General features: G+C 37.5%; 1 protein-coding gene across 1 annotated transcript; it reads right to left on the bottom strand.

The window, feature by feature from the left end:
- Positions 1–308: 308 nt before the first annotated feature.
- Positions 309–23542, bottom strand: LOC108393738 (V-type proton ATPase subunit S1-like protein). The gene is made up of 7 exons (XM_017654775.3): positions 23098–23542; positions 17516–17562; positions 17225–17286; positions 15200–15435; positions 10025–10075; positions 7703–7940; positions 309–3453 (listed from the first exon to the last, which is right to left on the bottom strand). Exons 1-7 carry the CDS (start codon positions 23268–23270, stop codon positions 3151–3153), a joined length of 1110 nt encoding a protein of 369 aa, XP_017510264.3. The 5' UTR covers positions 23271–23542; the 3' UTR covers positions 309–3150.
- Between the last annotated feature and the right edge of the window lie 1555 nt (positions 23543–25097).

Here is a 25097-nt window from a genome sequence, read left to right on the forward strand (position 1 = left end):
AAAGGGCACTACTTTATCAAGGCTGGAGGCGGTAAACAATGGCAGGTCCCAGTTCACTCTCAAGGTCCCAGCTCTTCATGGATTCTAGCTTGTTCTTGCTTCCCTTCCTAGCTGCCTGCCATGTAGACTTCAAGTCTTGGCATCTGACATGAAGACAACAGGCTTACAGACTTTTTTAACCAGTGTCCACAGTTGTGTATAAGGGCAAATCTCTGTAAAAATTCACACACAGACACACACACTGGTCTTGTCCATGGCCCTGAAAGGGTCCTAGCATTGTGTTCTTATAACTGTATGTTTTATACGAGTTGTAAAAATAAGCTGTTTCAAATGCAATTTTCCCTCTGTGTGCATTACTTCTTGTAGTTTGAGTTCCTGAGAAGCAGGCCCTGAGACAAGGATTTGAATGCAAGTACTTTATTTTGGAGGTGATATAAGGAAGCAACATTAGGGGAGCAAGGAAGTAAGATAGGGCAGAGAAGAGAGTTAATAAAGAGAACATTATCAAGCAAAATAGGTAACACAATGGACTTTAGTCTTGCTGGGGAACTCCAGGAAATTGTGTAGAACCCACTCTAAAATTATTCCAGTCAAGGAGCAAATAAGCTGGGGTATTTATACACAACTCCCAAGAGTCACTACATGAGGGCCACTCCAGGGGGCATTAATTCCTCAGCAGCTCCAGCCTTCAATGACCGCAGGCAGAGCAGCCTCTGAGGGAAGTTACTGGCAATGAACGGATGGGGCAGGACGCACTGAAAGGTGCATAGGAATACTGGCGGGATCACTGGCAGCACTGCTACATTTTCATATTTCTATTTCTACTCCAGATTTCCTAATTTTTGCCCCAGATTCATATATGTAATTCTCTACTTGGACCTTTATCATAGGACCTATCTAGAGGAATCTTCCATCGCCTACCCTTACCTGTTTCTCCCTGATTGTGGAGACTAGCATCATCATCCACCCAGCACCCCAGATAAGATACCTACCAGTCAATGTGGCTTGCCAACTGGTTGCCAAGTCTTATTGTACCAAATTCCTAAATACCTTTCCCAGCTCCTTCCTTACACCTGTATTGATGTAGGTCCTATTGTTTTTTTATCCAAACTATTGCAATAATTTCCTGACATATCTGTCTTATTTTACTCACATTTTTACACCATGTAATCACCTTGCTTAAAATCCTCTCAAGGGTCTCTCCATTACCTCAAGTCAAGATTCTAAGTCTTTAGTTGAGCACAGTGACCTGTTCCCTCTCTTCATTTCCAACACCATCTTTCATCCCTCTAAATACATTGTATGTGCCTGCCCATATACACATATCATAGTTCTCCTAACCTCTGGTCTTTGCATATGTGTTTCCTTCTGCCATATTTGTCCTTCTCCATGTTACCCACCTGGTCAGCTTCTACTCATGTCAACCATCACTTTCTCTGCCATATTGTTCTAGACCTTTGTGGAAGACAGGCCTCTTTTAGGTCATACTCCTGTAGCACTTACAATTACAGGGCGATAATCACACACCTGTTGTGTTAATAAAGAAGGCATGCATGGGAATTGTGTGTTAGTTCTGCTTCTGAAGATAAAAATACATCAGAAGTGATACAAAATGGTATATACCCAATGGACAAGCATAAAATTGTTCACAATAATGCTCAACATTAAATAAGGAGCACAAAGACCCTTTTTAAAGAGGTCTCCTCTTCAGTCAAGGGCTCTCTTCCTGAGTCATGAACATGCAGCTCTGGGAATCCACCACGATGCCTCATGTGAGGTCCTTTCACACCAGATGGATGTTGCTTCTTCTGCTGCACATGTCCTGAAGGGGCCTGCCAGCCACATCTCTCATAGACCACTTTATTACAACAAACAATTTAATCTAACACTCCAGCCCTTTAGCCCTGTAAGGCTACTGTGCTGCTATTTGACCTCTGCCACTACAAGACCTCAGTGTTCCCCACTGAGCCTAAGGATTCCAGTGCAGTCCCTCTCTTCATCCACATCCTACAGGGGATGGCCAGTGGAGCACACTTCAAAAATGCTGATACCATGTTCCCAATGCCTTTTTCAGTTTATGACAAAAGGAGTGTCCTCTGGGCCTCCACAGAGGAAAAGAGTTAGGGGGATGGAGAGCCGGTCATGACATGATAAATCTATTCCTACATCCCAATTCTCTATCAAATTTATTTTCTTTCTCTGTATTATACCAAGAATTTCTGGTTTATTTCATTTAGTGCATGTTACTGTTGAGTTCAGATCATAATCAACCTAGTAAACTGTTGGAAATACTCCCAGCTGCTCAAACCAGCACATCTGATCCAAAATCTGGGAAGAGAACCTACTTCAAAAAATTCAGCCCAGTCTAAAACTACACACATCGCTCTCTGAACTAGCATCTTCAGAATCCATTCCCACATATATATATTCCCCAAGTCTTTTGTGGCATAAATCAGCTGTGTTGGCATAACGAACACAGTTCTTCCTCCGTGCAGCCGTTTATTTGAAGCGGTACCTGGGAGAGCTGGTGGAGGTCTAAGTCAGACAACTGAGACAAACAGTGGCACCACAGCTGGATGAGGAAGGCAGGCTACTTCCAGGACTGTCACGCCTCCTGCAGGGACTGGCCTGGGCTGCCTCTGAACAGCAAAGTAAATGACAAGAAAGCCCCTGAATAAGGTGTTCTACCATACTGACAGGCGTCTTCCCTAAACAGTTCTGTGAAGAGAAAAAACTATTTTTTAAAATAAAGTTGGGATATAATTTCTGAAAACTACAAACTACATTAAAAAATATTTTAAATTCTGAACTTCCAAACAAGCATGGATGAGGAAGACCAAGTGTATCTTCCCTTCTCTAAATCGCATCACTCTTCATCTCCTAACTGGAAACATCCCTTTGCTTTCAAGGTAGCCCTGGGGCAACAGTCATATTGATCTCTGTGGGATTCCTGAGATAACCTTTTTCATTGCCCAGGTCTATCTAAGTCAGCCAATGGATGCTTCAAAATGTACTCTTTGCATGTATTTTCTTTTTTTTAAAAAAAGCCATTTAGTGAAAACCGTGTGTCACAAGTCAAACAGCACAGAACAGAAACACCTCCTTTCAGAGCCCACTGTGAACTTCGTGAGGAAGAGGGGGCCTGTGCTATCAAATGTAAATTTTGCATATCTGTTGGCTTCTTAGTTCATAGCACTCGACTCCCTGGCTCCTCAGCAGCTCCTTCTCTTCTGCTGCATCTCGAGCTTTCAGCTGGGGGAAGTGGGCTGGAGAGGCGATGAAATCGTAGTGCCGGTCCAGGTACCGCAGGTAGAAGAGCACGTGCAGGGCATAGGCCAGCACGAGCACCAGGATCAGGGACATCGCCAGGCCGATTACAATGGCTGGAGAGAAGGAAGACGTGCAGTCTCGCGTCCTGGCAAACTGTCCCCCCTTAATGGTAAAGCCTTGGATCTGTCAGGAGAAAGAGCGGAAGTAACATATTCTTTCTCTCCTAAGATCTACTTCCAAATTGTGCTGGGGGTTCTGGACCCCTAATTAGCCAAATTTAAGTTGCTGGTGCCATATATGCTGAATAATTTAAACACATGATCTAACAAATATGAGTGTGCTCACAGGAACAGTGAAACAATTTTAAATTGAGACTGACCCAGAAACCTTGAGATGTATGGTTGTCATAATTAAGAGGCTCCTGAGGCTCAAGGGTCTGAAATAAAACATCTTTTAATCTAATTTTTAGGAACATTCTAGTTCATCTAAAACCACAACTTCTGTGGTGTCTCTAAATTTAAAGCACACTCAGAATGTTAGTATAAATTTCACAAAGAACAGTAAGTCTCAGTTCCTCTGCCTTTGATTATGCTGACAGGAAGCGGACAGGAAATCTTTTAAGGAAGATATTATGATTCCTAGTGAGATAATAATAAAAGCTCACTCTAATTGAAGATTTTTTATGTACCAGACACTGCCCTTACTTGTTTAATACTCCCAAGAACCTATGAATAAATTACTACTTTATCCCTATTTTATTGATGAGAACACTGAGGCACAGAAAAGGTAAGCATCTTGCCTAGAGTCACACAGCATTAAGTGTAGTGAAACTCTAAGTCAAACCTGGGCAATTTGGCTTCAGAGTCACTTCTCGGTTTATGACTCCATAACTCCTGGTATGTTTTGTCTCTTTTTCCTCCTGTTACTACCTCTCCCTCTCTATCCATTGTACCACACAGACTTGATACTGGTTTTAGAAGAGCTGTATATCGGCCCCGCCTTCTATCCCGCTCAGAGAATAGAAAGAAAAGCCTTCTCATTTGTGCAGATAAAGTGGCTTAATTATTGGGGACTAGGAGAGGGTTCAAATCAGCAACAGGCCCCAATATCTAGATAGTATCACAACAAAAGAAATAAGGCTACAGAGTAAACACTCTAAGAGTAGTCATTTGTGGAAGGCAGCTCCCATATCTAGCTGGCTTTAGAATATAACCCTATATATTCAGTCAACAAGTTAGTTTTGACAAGGTACATCAGAAAATTGAATTATACATGAATGCTTTACTAAGAATTCATTTTTATGACTTAAGTGGGCATGTTAGCATTTTTCCTTGCTAAAATGATTGTAGCCACCCAAGGAGACTCTTGCCCTGGCTTCCGGGATCGCTGGCCTCCCCCTACTCTGAAGAGGCAAAGCGGCCTTTTCTTCAGACTAGTACCTGAAGAGCCAAACCTATCAGTGACAAAAGAAGGCCTCATCTGGTGCTGCAACTCCAGCCAAAGAGACTGTCCTCACAGCGACTGCCACCTAATTCTTAAGAAGTGGTTGACAACAGCTGTCTGTGGAGAGTGCCCGAAGAACATGCTGTCCATCCATTTTCTGGACTAGAGGTTATAAGCACTCTGTATCTAGCCCACAGGTGAGTTTTGTTTGGCTCAGAGACCTGAACATCCTGAAAATTTCCCATAGAATCCATATTTTAGCTTCTATTGAAAGTAAGAAGATCCAGAAACAGTGGGCCTGCATTCTTATGAATCAGAAATCAGCTATTTGGATAAAGGACCTTCCTGTGATGCTGATTACCCTATCCCACAGTCCCCAGCTGCTGACCTGAGGCATCTGAGGGTTTACCCAGGGTATGTGAGTCAGCCATGCATGTGAGATCATGCCACCCTTTATTCCTAGGATGAGCCAGATCAGCAAAACTGCATATGTGGAATGCAACTTGTATACACACCTGAACTACCTTTCCCCTGGACTGAGCTTGCATCCTGCCACCTGCTTACATTAAGGGTGGTTTAGTGAGGCCACCTCCAACACCCAGTGCTGTGTCTGCCATGAGACTGCTATTGAGAATGTTGGCATGCATAACACAAGGGATGCATGTGCTCCACAAGCATATTTTCAGAAGTCTTATGAACTCCATGACATGTAACTGGGTGACTCTTACATCTGCTTCTCTGAAGCTTCAGAGCTAAATTACTGTGCCACTTCTAGTGGGGCAGATAGATGCTCTTCTGATTTTGCATACCAACCTCACTGGTGGTTCTGACCGATCCTTCTTTTGTTTTCTTAACCCCCATGTCTCTGCCCATTTTTGCTGTTTTACACTCTTTTTATTATAAATATACATAATATAAATCTACCATCTTTACCATTTTTAAGTGTATAGCTCATTGGCATGAAGTAGCTTCACATCATTGTGCAATCACCACCACCACCCATCTCCAGAATTTCCATCTTGCAAAAGCAAAAGTCTGTACCCATTAAACACGAATTCCCCATTCCCCTCTTCCCCCAGCTTTTAGTATCCACCATTCCACTTTCTATCTCTCAGTCTGACTTCTCCAGATGCCTCACGTGAGTAGAAACATACAAATATCTGTCCTTCTTGTCTGGTTTATTTTACTTAGCATAATACCTTAAGATTCATTTATGCTGCTGCAGATATTGATTTTGTTTTTTTCATTCATCCATTGATGGTCATTTGAGCTGTTTCTGTCTTCTGGCTATTGTCAATAATGCTGCTGTGAACATGGGTGTACAAATATCTGTTCAAGTCCCTGCTTTCAATTCCTTTAGTTATATAATCACAAGTGGAATTTCTGAATCACATGGTAATTTTATGTTTAGTTTTTTAGGACCTGCCATACTGTTTTCCACAGCAGCTGCACCAATTTACATTCCATCAGCAATGTACAAGGGCTCTAATTTCTGCATATCCTTGCCAACATTTGTTATTTTCTGTTTTGGGATTTGTTTCGTTTTAATAATAATAATCCTAATGGGTATGAAGTGGTTTGCCCATTATCAAAGTTTTTTTTTGTAGTACTTCTATAAATAAGCTTGTCTTTGCTGGAACAAGGTGTATATATAAATTAATCAGTTCTGCTGTTCTAATTAGGCAAGATTATGTGTGAGTTATTCCTTGTTTTCATTGTTACCTCCTTATGCCCTTTCTTCCTGCTCCCCTTTTTAAAGCATGAGAGAGGAATATATATACTTTATAAATATTATATAAATACATATACATTATATATATTATAAAGTGTCATTGGAGCCAGACAGTCCAGAATTCAAATTTTGCCTCTACCATTTACCACTTATATCACTTTGAAAACTTATGTAATCATCAAAGTTTCAGTCATCTCATTTGTAAAATGGGGATAATAATACCTGTCTTGGAGTATTATGACAACTTTTGAAGACAAAGACATAAAAATGCTGACACACAGAGGACTCGTAAGTAGTAGTTACTGTTTATCCATCCTTAATGTGGTCCTGGGTGTTGCCACATATATTAGACCATGAATTCTTTACACCCGTAAAAATAGGTCAGAAATTGAGGGTGCAATAGTTTGCCTGGGTGGCTGAAAAGTAATCTGAAACCAGGTCTTTCAAACTCCAAAATGCAAGCTCTTTCCCTACCCCAAACTGCCTCTCATCACTACCACCCCTCTCCATGCTGGGGGAGGGAGAGTAAATATACATATATCTTGGAATTTCCGTTTATATATGTCAAAGATTAGAAAGCACCCATAAAAGGGACATGCAAACTCTGGCTATTTCAGTGAGTTGAAAGGACAAGGTAAGCTTCTTTCACACGTAAACAGGACAAAGGACGTTGACAGATCTCTCTCAGCCTGAGATCCTGGTGGTGAAAAGGAACCTCTTAGGCCTCCATGCCTTTCTGCAAATACTTTCAAGAGGATCTGTGGGATATTTTTGACTCCCTCGCTGACAGTTCATTCCTGTGCTAACTGCCAAGGCTGTCACTCACTCTACAGATGCACTTCTTATCTGCCCTGATAGGATCACTTCTATGCCCCCTGAAGGAAATAAAATAATTGTCCGCAATTCCTCTCCCCGGAAGGGCCTCTCAGTCCAGGCAGTGTCAGTCACTGGGCTTCACAGCACAGCTTCACTCTGGCTTAGACTACTAGCATTCCTTGCTGATAATTATTTGTGACTGGACAACCCTGAATGTACAAGCAAGTTGGAGGGGAAGGGTGTAGTGCACAGGGAGAGGAAATACGCTATCCTAGTCCATTTCATATATTAGAAGATAATGAAAAAATACCAGTATTATTTTAAAGGTATCCACTCCTCTTTTCTCCTTAAATATTTATATTTCAGGTGTTTTCAAACAAACACTGAGTTTCTTTGGCACCAAATACACAGATGCACTGAGCATTTGTTTTAGTTTATTACCTGGAAATCAACAAAAGTGACTTCCCACAGACTTGATATATCATCCATGTCACTGGGCAACAAGAGAGCATCATAGCGTTGCAGGCTGCTGACTCGGTGACAGTGGTATGAATAACTTGATGGAGCATATATGTCAGTTGCATTAAAAGTTGCTTGGATTGAATTATTGAAAATAATCTCAACTCGGTGCAAACTAAACCAGCTCTGGATAGACGACCTGTAATTGGTAAGGGAGAATCTGAAAAATATTATAAAACAGTATTACCCACAAAGCACTTTTAAATTTGCTGATGCAGGACATTGTGCATGAACAGTACAATCGCGCCCTCTTTTGTCAAGTAGTAGAACTGGCTCAGAGACAACTTTCCTAGTTCTGAACAAGTCTCCTTATTAGCGGAGTGAGAGTAAATGCCAGGACTGCCCCCAAAAGTGAGTAATACAAATTTCTACAAAAGGAAAAACACAAAGAGCTTGGGGTTTTTCTCTTTTTTAGAATCAAAACTTGATTTTATTATTGCAAAAAAATTTGAGAAAAACTAAATGGACAATAATAGAATTAGCTAAATAATGGTCAAAAATAATAGTAATAGCTGTTACTCTATGTCAAGCTCCTTCTATGTTATGTGTATTTTACTTAATCTTCAGTAGAACACCAAGAGATAGATAGTGTCGTACTGTCAACTCGCAAACAATAAATTAAGATACAGAGGGTTAAATAAATAACTTGTGCAAGTTTACTCAGATAGTAAATAATCGCACTGGGCTTCAAATCCAATCATTACCTTTAGTCATTTTTGGAATGGGTTATTCTCCAGCAATTAAAAAAAAGGTAAACATATGACATGACATTTTTTTTTTCATTAAAAATGTGTGACTACATAGAAAGAAATTCCGGAAGGACAGAGATCAAAATGCTAACAGTGATTACAAATGGTGGATGGATTTTCATTTTCTTCTTTTTATAGCTCCATATTTTCTGATTTTTCTGTTATCAATGGACATGTATAACCCTGTCTTAGAGGAATCTGGGCTCCTACAGAAGCAGACCCCGAGACAAGGATGTGAATACAAGAAGTATTTTGGGGAGGTGAGTCCAATTTATTTGCTAATTTAGTCATTCAAAATATGTAGAAGGGAGAAAGAGAAATGACAGAGGACTGGAAACAGAAAAAGACACATTATTAAGCAAGTTTCCACTGCTGGGCAAGTGGGGCTTGATACCTATGGGGAACCCTGGGATTCAGAGTAGAATGCATGAGTCTGAGTTTTCTGAGTCCCCGAGACAAGGAGACCCCTAAGGGTGAGGGAGGTGGGTATCTAAACACTTCTCTCAGTCACTGGTTGAGTGCTGCTGGGATAGCTATGGGAGGCAGTGGGCTTCTTCTGCCAGAGATAGATATCAGGCAAAGAAAGGCTAGCAGGTGAAAGCTGAGCTGACGTACTACAGTGCTCTCAAATGGAAACGCCTAACGGATATAGATGAGATGCTGACAGTGTCTGCCAAAGACTTTTATCATCAGAAAAAATAACAATCATAAAGCTATTTGCTTTTTGGGATAAAAAGTACTATGTGAATCAAAAATATTCCCCATCCCTATATCAAACAGATACATATATATAGAGAGAGATTTTTTCCTTATTGTTAAATGATTAAGTGTGATTCATTGTAAAAAAATCTATATAGAAAAATAACCTCAGACTAGAGCCTCAGCTTTGGAACTTTAAATATATATATTTTTTAACTGAAGTATCATTGATATACAATCTTATAGTGGCTTCAAGTATACAACACAGTAGTTCAACAGTTACCAATATTATCAAATCCCCACCCCCCCTAGTGCAATTACTATCTGTCAACATAGGAAGATGTTGCAGAGCCATTGGCTATATTCTCCATGCTGTACTACCATACCTGTGACCAACTTATATTATGACTGAAGATTTTGTGCCCTTTTATACCCCTCACCCTCCTCACCCACCCACCTCAAGCCCTCTGCCATGGTAACCATCAGTCACTTCTCAGTGTCTGTGAGTCTACTGCTGTTTTGTTCTTTGCTCAGAGGGAAAAGATACATGTGTTTTCTAGGTCCCTAATTGAGGAAGGAAAAACCATAGATATTTTGGTAAAAGAAAAAAGTATTACTATAGGATCCCATCATAACATCACTGACTTTCGGTGTGCTTAGATAAACGTGGCATTTCACGCAGCTCAGTGCTTAGCACATAGTAGGCCCCTGATACTTACATGTTGAAAGAATAAATTATATGGAACTAATGTGAAGTGCTGAACCTATGAGGTTCCAAAGTGGTGTCCATACCTACCTGATACCAAGACCTTTGGGATATTCAGCGTCACCAAACTTCAGAGACAACCTAAGGAAACGAACAGCACAGTCCATCAAAATAGAAGTCACCCTTATTTCACATTATATTAAAAAATTACCACAACTAAAACTATAAGATTTGCAGAAAAAACATCAAAGAACATTTTTGCAATCTTGGGGTAGGCAATTTTCTTGAAAAAATAAAGAAGTATGAACTATAAAAGAAAAAAATTGATAAATTTGATTTCATTAAATTAAAAAATTTACTCTTCAATAGGTACTGTTAAGAAAACAAAAAAAGGCAAGTCACAGAAGAAATATTCACAACACATACACAAAGAACTTGTATCTAGAATACAATAAATATTAACTACTCAATAGAAAGAAGACAACACAACTTAAAAATGATCAAAAGACAAGCACTTCACAAAGGTGTACAAACAGCAAATAAGTATGTGAAAATTGCTCAGCATCATTAATAATCAGGAAAATATACCACAATAAATAAAACACCATGGTACAGTCATCAAAATGCTTAAAACTTCTTTTTTTAAAGCCTACTTCTAAGCTTTTAATATCCATATTTATCCCCATTTATCTGAAAGCTAACATGAAATTACCTGAAGCAGAGTTATATTTTTACTACCTCATAGCAACAACTACACTGGTTCCCCTTTTAATCCAATTTCTCCCTGTGGGCAACATGATGAGAGCCAGATGTCAGCCCGCACATCCTGGGATTTGTAATACTAGTGAGGAACCCCAACATTATGAATCCAGGAATTTATATCGGACAGAGAGGGCAGTCCCCTTCACCTCCTGAGAGAAGGAAACATTTGCTTCTTTAGTGGCAATGTTTTTCCTTTGGATGAGAAAAGAGAAGGACCCTGAGTACCTGCCTCACAATGTAAGCAGATGAATTTTATTAGCCTTTAGATGGGAGCAAATAGCTCAACATAAAGGAAATAAATGGTTACATATGATTCCAAGGGGAAGATGAGAAGCCCCTCTGGATTTCCAAGCCCTGGAATGACTCCATGGTGCTCAGTTTCATTACTCCTTGACTTGTAAACACTTTCTTCTGTGGAGGTAGACCTCTTACGAACCCCATGGCTTAGCTCTTAACCCAGGGCCTAGTAAAATTTGTTCAGAAATTACTAACCCTGCAGAAACATGAAAGTATTTTCTCTACAGTCTCACACTGACCATACCAAGTGTTGGCAAGGACGCAAAGCAACTGGGACTCTCATACAGTGCTGGCGGGAAGGGAGACGGTAGCGCCACTTTGAAAAATGATTTGGCAGTTTCTTAAAAAGCTAAACTTACACACAATATGATCCACCTATTCTACAGCTAGGTCTTTACCTAAGAGAAATGAACATATATGTACCTACAACAACCTGTACATGAATGTTTATAGCAACTTTATTTGGAAAGTTATCTAAAAACTGAAAGAAAAAACAAATTTCTATCAAGAGGTAGATGGATAAATAAGTTGCAGTATAGCCATATAATGGAGTACTTACTACTCATCAGTATAAGTTAGAAACATACCTTTGATATGTGCAGCAAAATAGAAGAGCATCAAAATCATTATGCTAAGTGAAGGAAGCCAGACTAAAAAGAGTGCACACTGTAAAACGATATTTTTATGAAGCTCTTGAAAATGCAAACTAATCTATAATGATAGAAAGGTGATCAGTGGTTACCTAGAGAGGTGGGAGTGGCAGAAGGGATGGATTACGCAGGGCGCAAGGGAACTTTTGAGAGTGATGAAAATATTTGCTGTCTTGACTGTGGTGATGGTCTCATAGTTAAACATGTCCAAGCTGATCAAATTGTATACTTTAAATGTGTGCATCTTAAGTGTATTTCATTTATATTTCAATAAGGTTGAAAAATAAGAATGATAAGCTTAATAAATAATTGACATCAGAAAATGTGAGAAATTCAAATACACATGCTGCTATGTGACATTATAATGTCTAGAAGTTATAACCCCTCAATATACACTATAAAAACAAAAAACCTTGAAAAAAAATCACACAAATATAATCTCATTAATTTGTCTCACTTATCAAGAAACAGAAGACTCAGTGATTGAGCTGAAGTTTATTTTCATACTACTTATGGCAAAAAGGGACGTGTTTATAAAATCAATCATATAAGATTGCTAAGAGAAATATCTCTATTTCCTAACATCATAAACTCAGACACCTTAGCAACACTCATTTATAAACACTTTGTGAGCTAATTTACTCAGTAAAGCAAGTCTACAAGAGGATCTTTCTACAATATTCTGACAGTATGTTACAAATTACTGAAAATACTTGAAAGAAGGAAAATCCATTTCTTGAGTAGTTATTTTATAAATCTGACTGGTCATTTACTCTAACAGAAATTTTTCTAGTCCTTCCAAGGAATCAGAATAGATTAGTTACCCCTAAACTGGCTCTATAGCTAACAAACTAAATCTCAAAACACAGCCATGGTGAGCCCACCCTATCTCTGTGCCTGCGGCTGAGGCAGCAGCTCAAGGGCCTCCATGCTTCTGATGCTCCAAGAGCTTTCTCTAGCTGTCCTGGCTTCAGTGGAAACTGTTAATATGCTCTGCTGCAGAGTAAACAACACAAGGTCTGATTTCAACAAAACAAATTTCACGATCGTTGAGTGAAAATTTTTTAAGTGCTGGGCACTCCACCATAACCTGGGAACACAAAGGAGAAACAGAACCCAGCAAGTCACTCAAGAAAGAGCTTCTTCCACTCTTCCAAGCACCCTACCCTCTCACATTTAAAATGGATTATGAATTCTTCAGACTGCAATTGCCTAAATTCAAAATCCACACATGCTGGGATTATGCTCTGTTTGTAGGGTTTTCACTATTTAAAAAGACTTCATAGCAAATCCATCTGCCAACAATTTGCCTTCCCCTGAACATTCTGTTTCCAAGAGCTAAAACACGGTCATCTTTTTTTAATCTGTCTTTTGACCTTACACGGTTATGTCTTTGCTTGGGTTTGTTCTTTCAGCAACTCCCTTTCTGGTTCTTGAGCACATAAGGTTTCCTTGCCAGCACAGCAAAGGCATCACAAATCTATGCAATTCACTGGGCGGTCTCAGTAGCTGGTCCTTGCAGACTTGCGTCCAGGCAAGTCTCCCACTCCACCCCTGGGGCTGGCCCTCCAGGAAGGCTGCACACTCCCCTCAACAGGACTCCAGAAGGTAAGACTGCACACTCAGGACTCGCCTCAGGAGAATTCTTGGACAGCAACCAAGAAGAAAAACTCAGGTACCCCCCAAACATTAATTCATGTATTGTGAAAACCAAAGCTTCCCCAGGCCTCTCCCCCAGGTAACCATGTTATCATTACTAAGTTAGGAAGATAATAGTCGTCCGTGGAGAAACACCTCTGAATATAAAGTTCTTATGAATTCATTTATTTATTTGGGTTTCACGACCCGGTGAGATGGAGCCAAAAGAGAGGAAGTAAAATGTCATTGTTAAGACATTTTAGACACCAGAGCTATTACCATATGAGCTGTATGATAGCAAGTTTCCTAACTTCCACAAGCCTTGATTTCCTCACCTGAAACATGGATGAAAATAGTACCTGTGACTCAGGGACTTCTTCACAATAATATTGTGAAGAACAACAAATACCATGCCTGTTAGTCCTCACAGTGCCTGGCCCATGGTAAGAACTCAAGTCCCGTTAGCTGCAATTAACGTGCCAACATCTCCATCTCACAGGGATGATCCTACAGCAGCTCCTGTATGTAAAATCACAGAACTCACTGGCAGAACTGGGCCTAAAAATCATTCTTTCTGTCTCTGGGTTCCCAGTGATCATTAAGGTTTCTAAAGCCCAGCAAAAAGCTGCAGTGCTCTAATCTTCCCCACAAATACCCTGGAGTCAGGATAAGTGGGATCAAGGAGGACCAGTCGGCCACAGGCAGGCCAGGTGCTTCCCAAGCAACCAGCGCCTCTATGGGCAGCTGACCACGAATGAAGACCCCCCTGCAGGGGATTAACGAAGAGCCTGAGGCAAGGTCCTGAGCTCCTAGCAGTGATGGAGTCTCTTTGATAGTCATGCTGAAAGAATAAAAAATCTGGGAGGGCTCAAGATATGCACATTTGCAATTTCCTAATTCCCTAGTAAAAGACAGTCATTCTGAAGAGCAAGATACTAAGATTTGTAATTTAACTTTTAAGTGTATAGTAATATAATCCATTTACCTATCATCAATCATTTTTAAATGAGAAGTTCAGGAATAAAAAAGTGTTTCCAGCCAAAGTATATAAAAAGGATACACACAAATACACAGTATGTTATGGTTTATACAAAGCATCCTGCCCATCTAAACCAGGCCAGACTAAATGCAGAGAATCTCCCAAAAGCCTCCATTATACCAGCAAATGTTGAAAGCAATAAGGTTTATAGAAAGCAAGTGGGCCACACCAGACTTCCTCCCCCTGGATCAAAACAAATACAAGCAAAACATTTTTGCATGGATGACTGAAAAGCAGAGAAAGCAATGAAAACTGATTTTCTCTTCATAAAGGATATTTTGTTTAATATGCTTATTTCAAATCAAAATTATTTGATTATTCTATTCACTTTTGAAATGTTCTAAATAATTCTCTGAAATTTGGCCATTCCAAGGTACCCTTGCACATTTGCAAACAGGCAACATTCCACAACCTCAGAATACTCCCTAGAATGGAACATCTGCCCTTGCTAAAGCCAGTCTTCTCTGTTTTACCCACTAGAATATGCTGAACTCTGCTCTGTGATTACTGATTTTCCTCTCTGCTGGGACAAAAGTACTTTGACACTTCATATTTGGAGTTGCTACCAAATCTGGAGTCCTCTTCTCTTTTTCAGAATGAATTTGAAAACCTTCATTTTCTGAACTCTGATTTTCCACAAGGTATTGTAACAATTAGCTAAAATTCAGATGAAAATTGCTGAGGAAAAAATACTTGATAAAAAAATGGATTTTGGACTTGTTCTTTCAGTTTAGACAGTAAACATTTCCTCAGAGATGTGTGTCAGGGTCATGTACAAAGGAGCCTACTACGATTGACTAAAATGAAAGAAACCTGGACCATCCAGTTAACAGACTGCAGTCACCCTGAGGGGTTCCTCTAGAGAAGCAGTCAACTTACGTGGCACTTTCTTCACTGCAGCTTGAGTTGACAGCATTCACTGTTGCTTTCTGGCCAAAAGCTTCATCTGTAAGGTCCAGCCAGCTCTGATTCTTAAATTTAATTATTATTCTTCTGGACCAGAAGAGAATGCAAGGAATTCCATCTACAGAGACATTAACTGGTCTATGATGGCTGAATGCAATCCAAGGTTCGTTTCCTAAATGCCTTTGTCTGGTCAGATTGTAGTTGAGAGCCTAATGGAGCAAATAAACACAATATAAGAGATGAGTATGTTCCCATGATACAAAAGGCTTTGGGGAAGTAAAAGGGTTAATTCACAGCATAATGAAACTCTGATCTCTCTAGCTTGAGTCCATGCTATCATTTGGTAAAAGGAGAGAGGTGGGGCAGACCACACAAGCCTAAAATGACAGGAACCCAGTTCCACAAAGCACCAAAAATGGAAAGGACCGAATTGTTTAAAAAAACCAACTTTGCAGATCATAATAGGAATACAGATTTTTAAAAGGCACTGTGCTGAGAGAGGGAGAGGGAGAGGGGAAGAATAGATAGAACACAAGAGATTTTTAGGGCCATGAAAACTATTATTCTGTATAATACTGTAATGATGGATAGGTATCATTACACATTTGTTAAAACCCATAAAATGTACAACACAAAGAGTGAATCCTAATACAAACCATGGACTTTAGTTAATAATAATGTATTAATATTGGGTCATCCATTTTAACAAATGTACTGCATTAATGCAAGACATTAAATATAGAGAAAATCGGAGGAGGAGGGATTGAGCGGAACGCTCTGTACTTTCTGTTAATTTTTTTCTATAAACCTGAAACTATTCAGAAAAAAACTAACATCTGTTAACTAAAAAAAATTCGCCATGCCATGAAACTAATGGCTGTAATATCTTCAGAAAACAATATAGTAAGAACCCAAATAATGCAGAACTTTAAAAAAACTAACAGGTTAACCAAAGAAAAGAAGAGGTTTCTAGAAATCAAGTATAATTCTCCAGACCAATAGAACATTCTGCAATATTGGGTATATTCTATATCTGTACTGTCCAGTGCAGCAGACACTGGCTCTGTATGTGGCTATTATGTACTAGAAATGTGTCCAGTAAAACTGAGGAGCTTAATATTTAATTTACTTAAAATTATCTCATATGAATTTAAATGTAAATAGCCACATGTGGCTAGTAGCCACCATCTTCAACCATGCAGCTCCAGATCATTTAATACACATAGACTAGCAAGGCATTCTAACATTTGTTCAACATCTTCTGAAACCTTTGCCGACTGCCTGATAGCCCAAGACAGCGAATGTACTTCAGCACCCAACTATGGAAGTCAAAAGGCAGGTCTGTATCTGAGAAAAGATCCAATTATCTAGATCAACTATTCCATGTCAATTACTCCAGTAAAGGTACAGATAAAAGAGAAATTAGGCAGCAGCGATCTGAGCTTACCAACAACCAAAGCCAGACTGGTACAATAGTGGTCCAGTCTGGAAAAGCAGAAAAACTGAAAGTGCAATGAAAATACAGTTGCCCCTTGAACAATGCCAGGATTAGTGGCACAAACCCCCTACATACAGTTGAAAATCCACATATAACATTTGACTCTTCAAAAATTAATCTACTAATAACCTACAGTGGACCTTACCAGTAATATAGCCCATCAATTAATACAAATTTTGTATGTTACATGTATTATATACTATATTCTTACAATAAAGTAAACCAGGAACAAGATTTTTCAAGTTGTCTCAAATCTAAAAATAAAACCCTGTATAAGTAGACCCATACAGTTCAGACCCATGTTGTTCAAGGGTCAGCAGTATATGAAAGCAAGTGAAACTTGCTTTTTTTCTCAACTACCAGATTACCCACCCAAAGTTCAAGCAGAATGTTAGTTATTAACAGAATTACTATTTATATTTTCAGAATGGTTCTGACATGATTGAAATGTGTTAAAGTTTTTTTTAAAGCTACAATCTAGTTTTCTAATATACCCATACCTGTGTGATTGGTATTGTTGAGAAATTCTGGATTGGCTTCGTATCTCCATTATTCTGTTGACCTGTCAAGTAAATGCTATGAATACAAAGGCTAAATATCATTGATTTATTAATGTAACTGAGTAATAATAATATGCTAGGTGCTTGAGCCTCTTTGGGCTCATAATTTAGAATACACGAGTTAGATTTTCACATGAGAGACTCTGATGTAAGCACCAGTATTCAGAAAAGTCACAGACAAAACCCTTCCTTGGCCCCCCAGGGAATCATAAGGGCAATTACAGGTCTTACCACTGTTTATCACCTCTTCTTTATTTGAAGATGTTTGAGAGCTGAAACTAGAAAAGACACGAAAAAATAAAAAGATATTGAAAAAAATCTTCATTTCAGATTTTATATGAAGTTTTAAGGAAGGCATTCCAGTTTATTACATCTCAGAGTAGAAGAATAAAACATTAGCCTATCAAAATCATCCACTTTTTAATAGTGAATTTCTGATTTTAAGAGTAATATATGTTCTTCAAAGAAAATAAGGAAAATGCAGAAAAATGTAAAGAAAAAAATTTTTAATGTCAACCCTAGTTCCTGTTCATTAAATATTATTGACAGCCTACTAGGTGCCAAACAGTATTCTAGACACTGACGTTTAGGCAAAAAATAATAAACCAAAAATCCAAACTATAAAAAATGAAATATTTTACAGTGATATTTCATAGTAATAAAGTAATAAAGTACATTGTACTGTTTACATATTAAAGTGAAAATATTCAACTATCTTTAATAAAGAAAGAAGTATTCTATGACAAAAAGGCTGGCAAATTATGAAGATAATTTCACTCTACCCACACATAAACAAATATATACCTATAATTTACTTTTTATAAAATTTTGAAACAGACTTGTAAATATCTTGTTTTGGAGCCTGCAATTTTTTTTCACTTAAAAATATATCACAAATATTTTTGCATGTAATTATATATTTTTCTGACATAATTTTGAATTCTACATGGTATCGCAACATACAACTGTACCAATTTACTTAACCAAATTCTTATTAAGTATTTGTCTCCAATTAATAAACAATACTACATTAAACATTATTGTGGACTGTTGGTTCACACCCCTGAGAAGTTCCTTAAGATAAATTCCTAGAAGTGAAATTGGTAATTTAGAAGATGTACACATCTTTTCATCATGGACTATCACAAGAACACACAAATATAAACAATAAATATAAGCCCCCTATCATGTACCTGTACCCATCATCCAGTTTTAGTAATTATCAAGTCATAACCAATCTTGTTTCACCTATGAGATCACCCACTTCCTCATTCTGGTATTATTTTGAAGGAAATATCAGAAATTATACCATTTAAGTATGTATTTCTAAAAGATAAGGACTTGTTAAAATAACAGCCCGACTATATCTAGAAACTATTAATAATTCTTTAACATTAAATATCATGCCAGTGTTTAAATCTTCAATTGTGTCATAAATGTCATAAAAAGTTTTATAATTTATTGTATATTTTAAACTTAGAAGTTGTACCTGTAGTATATGAGAATGCAGATCAAACTCAATACTTGAGATTCTGACCCAAGACCTATATGTATAACTATTATATAGACTTCCAACATTTTTACAATTAAAGAAAAATACACATTACCTATCATCTATATGCAAAACATAATAAGTTACTAAATCTATATTAAAGTGCTTTAGAGTTAATGATATGAAACCTATTACAAATCTAATGCACCATTCTCTTTGTAATACCATCTCTATTATTTATTGAGACTTTCTGAAGATGAAAAATTGGTGACTATGATGTCTACTGGTTATTAATAGCTTCATGCATGCATACAACTATTTGTTTTTACTTTATCAACTTTAAGGTAAAATTTAAGTGCAATAAACTGCATTCATTCAATGTATACAACTTGATGAGTGCTGGCATATGCATATACTGGTGACATACCAACATAATAAAGATACAGAATATTTACATCCCACCAAAGTTTCCCCATGCACTTCCATCCTCAGCCAAGTACAGACTTGCTGTCACTTTAGTTTTCATTTTCTAGAATTATAAACAGGTTCATATAACATATACTCCTTAGTGCTTGGCTTCTTTCAGTCTTAACACAATGACTGGAATTCACTGATGTTATGTATATCAATATTTAATTCCTTTTTATTACTGAGAAATATTTCATTGTATGGATATACCACATTTTGTCTGTGTACCCAATCATAGGCATTTATGGTGTTTCTAGTTTGGGGCTACTACAAATAAATATGTAAGTATATGCATGTGTAGGAGTTTATATGGAGTATGTTTTTGTTTCTTATGAATAAATGCCCAGAAGTAGAATGGCTAAGTCATATAGTAGAAGTTTATACTTTCTAAAAATTCCCAATCAATTTCAGTGTATGAGCTTTTCTGTGGCTTCACATTCTTGTAACATTTGGTGTTAACATTTAAAGAAGCTGCTTAATTTTAGCCATTCTAATGGGTGTGGGTTGCTATCTCACTGCAATTTTAATGTTCATTTCCTGATGATTAATGATGTTAGCATCTTATCTTGTGCCTATGACCATTCATATATTTTCTTTTGTGAAGTGTATGTTTAAATCTTTTGCAAATTTTTAAAATTTGAGTTCACCGTTCTCTTATTATTGAGTTGAGAATTCCTTGCATTTCTGGATACAAGTCCTGTGTCAGATACACATATATTGAAAATATTTTCTTCCATTTTGTGTTCTGCTTTTTTCATTTTCTTAACAGTGACTTTCAAAAGGCAAAAGTTTTAATTTTCATAAAATTTAATACTCTACTAACATAAAGTAACAAAAGTTTTCTCTTGTATTTTATCTAGATGCATTAAAATTATAGCCTACATTTAGCTCTGTGATGCATTCTGAGTTGACATTTGTGAGATAAGGTACTTCTAACATTTTGGAGCCTGAGGCAAACAAAATGTCCTATTAACTTCCAGAAATAAAAAGAATAGTTCAAGGATTCAGGAGAAGCATGTCCCATACCCTGTGACAGGAAGCTAATGGAGGGTGTATTCCATCCAAGTAAGAGAGAAAACTAAGATGAAAACATAGGCACTAATAAACAGGGGATCTGACTCAAAAAGACTGATGAAGAGAAACCTAAGGATGACTACTGCCCATCATACCTAGAGAGTATCAATCCAAACTGCAGCAAGGACACAAGGGCTGTAAAGAAAAAAAGAATGATTTGACACTACCCTACATGTTAGATGAGGAGACTTGTAAGAGAATTAAGAATATGCGTATTTTAATATTGCAAATTAAAAAAGGTAATTTTAACTCAAGAGAAAAGGGAAGAATTGTGCAAAGAGAAAAGAAACATAATTACAGTATACTAACTTAACTGGCTTGGTAGTGAACAATATACATAGTTATACTGATGCAAGCACCAATTTAAATGGAAATACTAATGTCATTATATTGGAGGGGTGGGGCGATGAAGGAAAAAAGGTGAGGGCAGTGCTGGAGACAGAAATTTTGTTGATAATAACAGAAAGTTGTTAGATATTTCTAAAATGCATAAACTGAAAAATCATCTACATATCTTATTTAAATATCGTGGCTGTGTGGTGGATTATGTGATTGCTCCAACCTCATGAATATATAATACTGCTACTATATTTTTTTTAAATAAATTGTAATTGTATCTAGGCAGGCCTTGTCCACCCCTATAAGCCTGAACTAATGAGGTTTTATGGGAAGCCATTATCTCAACCAAAGACAAAATATATAGCATTTTTACATCATTATAAAATCTCTGAACTTAAGTGGGACTACATTACCTAGTTCTAATTATCTGTGTGAATAAACTGAGAAACACTGGCTTAAAAAAAGTTAAACCTACATTGTCTAAAATATTCAGACCCTTTTCCAGCAAAAGGGAGTTTGGCAACACCTGAAAAATAATCAAGAGCCCCAGGCTTGTCGTGGCTGGTGCCATATTTGCGATTCACTAGGTTTTTCATCATGAATCTCCCAAGCATGCCTTCATGAAGATGACGGTGAAGTAGCTGCAACACAGCTGTACTCGGGATGGAGACCACATTCCCACCTGGGCCTGTAGGTCCCCGAAACACCTCCGCCTGCTAACTGTGCTCAGCTCATTCCACCTCCTCCTTCCCTGCTCCAGCTACACAGCATTCTATAGTTTAGTTCCCTAAATGCTTCCTATGTTCCTTCGCCCATCATGAACTTAGCACCTGCTGGTTCCTCCACCTGGAATGTTCTCCACCTTCCCATTCCCCCTACCTCATAGTTATTTCCTCCATATCTTTTAGATAACAGATCAAATATCATTTCCTCAGTAACACTGTCTCTGACTTCCCAGACCAGACCAGGTCCCCCTAGTGTATGTGCTCATAGCCTCCCCTACTTTCCTTTCACATCACATTTCAGTTTATTTATAATAATATTGTTCATTTGTTAATGAAGGCCTCCCCCTCTAGACTTAAAGCTCCATAAGGGCAGGAACTATGTCTGTTTTGCTCACCACTGTAGACACAGCACCCAGCACATTGTCTAGCTATTTAAAAGTACCAAGTAATAAAAATATATGTGCTACATGCATACATGAACAAGCAGATTAATGAACGAACTAACTGTGGAGGGCAAGTGGAAATGGGAGATCACACAGGATGCTGTGTGAGAAGAAAAAGATGTTCTTTTTGTTTAAGCATAAATCCAAGATGAAGTACTGGTAAAGGAACAGTGGTGACCCCTACTCTTAATGAATTAACATGCTTTATTAGTATAATTCATTAGCATAATGAATTAATGGCCTATATTATGAAATTCAAATAATCATTGATTCACGTGATTGCTAGGGCCCTTTCTGAAGCAATGATTATTTAAACTCATTAACCTTGTTTCAAAAACAGAATTGGGATTTTTATAGCTCTTGTTGTACATTTTACCAGTGTGATACACAGGTCAGTCATTTCTGTATAAACCAGGTGAGGAAATATTACTAAGCCCCTCTCAGGAGTATAGGTCACATTATTTGAACACAAACCTGAATGAAAGTTCTAACTGATTTGGAAACAATGGGGAAAAGAAGTAAGAAATGCCTGTACTTAGACTTGTTATCAGCTGGTGACGTAAAGATCATTTAACACAAATTTGGCAGATCCTCCTTCTTGCTGCCATCCTTGTGTTCACACTAAATCCCCTGATGCATTTATGCAGATCACACATAATGAGTAATTGGGAGGTATGACATAAGTTAATTGCTATTCAAATTCTTAATATTCTTCCTTACAAATAAATCTCATTTCCCTTAAATGATATGGAAAGAAGCCAAAAGGACAAAGGAAAAAGAACTAGAAATTTTGCTTGTTAATTTTAAATAGAATGTACTTCATGCAATTACCATCTTCTACCAGTTAAATTTAATACCTTTTCTTTGGGAGAGAGGTTATACATTTCTAAGGCTTTAAAATTTTTCCTTACCTCTTTTCACATAATAAAAACAAGAGGAGCTGTGAAATTAACATTTACTTATAAGTATAAAAGAAGCCTGAACACTGATTTGAGTCACTTTCTCATAGATACTTTGATACATAATACAAACATTTCTTATATATTTTCAACAAACAACTCTTCCCTCTTATACTAAAGATTATATTTTTATCTCTTTATAAACTCTAGTTCAGTGATTTTAGTAGCTTCTGAATCATCTAATCTAGTATATCCATTTTTAATTATAAATAAACATAGCTATGCAAAAATATAAAGAAATTACAGAACCACCTAATTTACACTTGCACTGAAGTTTACAGATGCACTGCATTAAAAAATGTGCATTACTCACCTTACATTCTTCCTGGCAAGTATCTGGTCCAAAGTTAGTGAAAAGCCCATACATAAAAACGTAAGTGAAACACTAAATAAGATTTTTCTTCCCATCAAGAAATGAATCAGTTTCTTCAAAGCAAGCACATCTGTTAATTCATAAATGCAAAGAGCAGAGGCAGTACTTTTCATGCCTTGTGACTGACAACATATTCAACCAATAAAAAGACAGGTCTCCCAGGATGTATTATGTCAGGGGGAGGGTGGAGGGAGGAGCCTGATACTGCTTAATTTAGAGTATGGAGGGAAATCAATGGGTCTATTTAGGTTGTTTGATTATTCATCTCAATGAAAGACTATTAGGGAGGAGTTTTTAGATAAAACCTATTAATTCATCTATTTTTAGAAATTGGCATTGTTTTGATAATTTTTAGTAAGAATCTCATACTGTTTTTCAGGACGCTATTAATGTTTTTTCAAAAATCTATGAAGCATACATTATTACATGCATTTTTCAGGTGAATAAATGAGTAAAAAAAATCTGTAGAACTTACTTAATTTTACTTATGTGTCCTAGTTCAGAGTTTCCTGTTGAATACATCACTCTGCAGTTTCTGGGGGCTTGTGGAATGTAATGGTAAAAAGCCCTGGCTTTGGAGTCAGATAGCACTCAAGTACATTCCCAGATCCAGCTTTTACTAGCTGTCTGTTATTAGGCAAGTTACTCTTCCTTCTGAGACTAATTTCCTCATCTGCAGACTGGGGACAAAAGTACTTAACTCAAAGAATTGCTGAGGATTAAATGAGGCCCTGAATAGACAAATCTGTATTGAGAAAGGAGAACAAAGCTGGAGGCATCACACTTACTGACATCAAAATATATTACAAAGCTATAGTAAGTAAAACAGTATAGTACTAGTATAAAGACAGACATTTAGGCCAAAGAGAACAGAATAGAGAACCTAGAAATAAATTCATGCATACAGGTTAACTAATCTTCAACAAAGTAACCAAGAACACACAATGGGGAAAGGCTATCCTCAACAAATGGTGCTGGGAAAACTAGGTCTCCATATGTAGAAGACTGAAGTTAGACCCTTTTCTCATTCCATACACAAATATCAATCAAAAATAGATTAAAAACTTAAAACCTGAAGGCCCAGAGGAAAACTTCATGACATTGGTCTTAGCAATGATTTTATGGATATGACACCAAAGCACAAGCAATAACAGCAAAAATAAGTGGGCCTACCTCAGACTAAAAACTTCTGCACAGCAGGAATCAGTCAACAGTGAAGACGCAAACCTACAGAATGGGAGAAAATGTTTGCACAACTTGTATCTGATAAAGGGTTAATTTCTAAAATACATAAGGAACTCTCACAACTCAATAGCAAAAAACAAATAACCTAATTTAAAAATGGGCTAAAGACTTGAACAGACATTTCTTCAAAGAAGAAACTCAAATAGTTAACATGCAAGGAAAAAGGTGCTTAATGTCACTAAACATCAGAAATGAAAATCAAAACCACAAAGAGGTGTCACTTCACACTTGTCAGGATGGCTGTTTTAAAAAAAAAAGACATGAGTTGGCAAGGATGTGGAGAAGCTGGAACCCTGGTATACTGTTGATGGGAATATACAATAGAACAAAAAAGTAAAAAATAGAACTACCTATGATCCAGCAATAGCACTTACGGATATTTATCCAAGAGATTTGAAATCAGAATCTCAAAAAGATATTAGTGGTCTCATGATCACTGCAGCACTGTTCACAATGGCCAAGATGTAGAAACAATCTAAGTGTCTGTTAATGGATGAATGGAAAATAATATGTAGTATATGCATACAATGGAATATTACTGAGCCTTAATAAAAAGGAAATTCTGCAATATGGGGCAATATGGATGGACCTTGAGGACATTATCATAAGTGAAATAAGCCAGTCATAAAAATTACATGATTCCATTTATATGGGGTATCTAAATTGGCAAATTTATCACATCAAAGAGTAGAATG

The sequence above is a fragment of the Manis javanica genome, chromosome 1 (genome assembly GCF_040802235.1).
Source record: "Manis javanica isolate MJ-LG chromosome 1, MJ_LKY, whole genome shotgun sequence".
Taxonomy (NCBI): domain Eukaryota; kingdom Metazoa; phylum Chordata; class Mammalia; order Pholidota; family Manidae; genus Manis; species Manis javanica.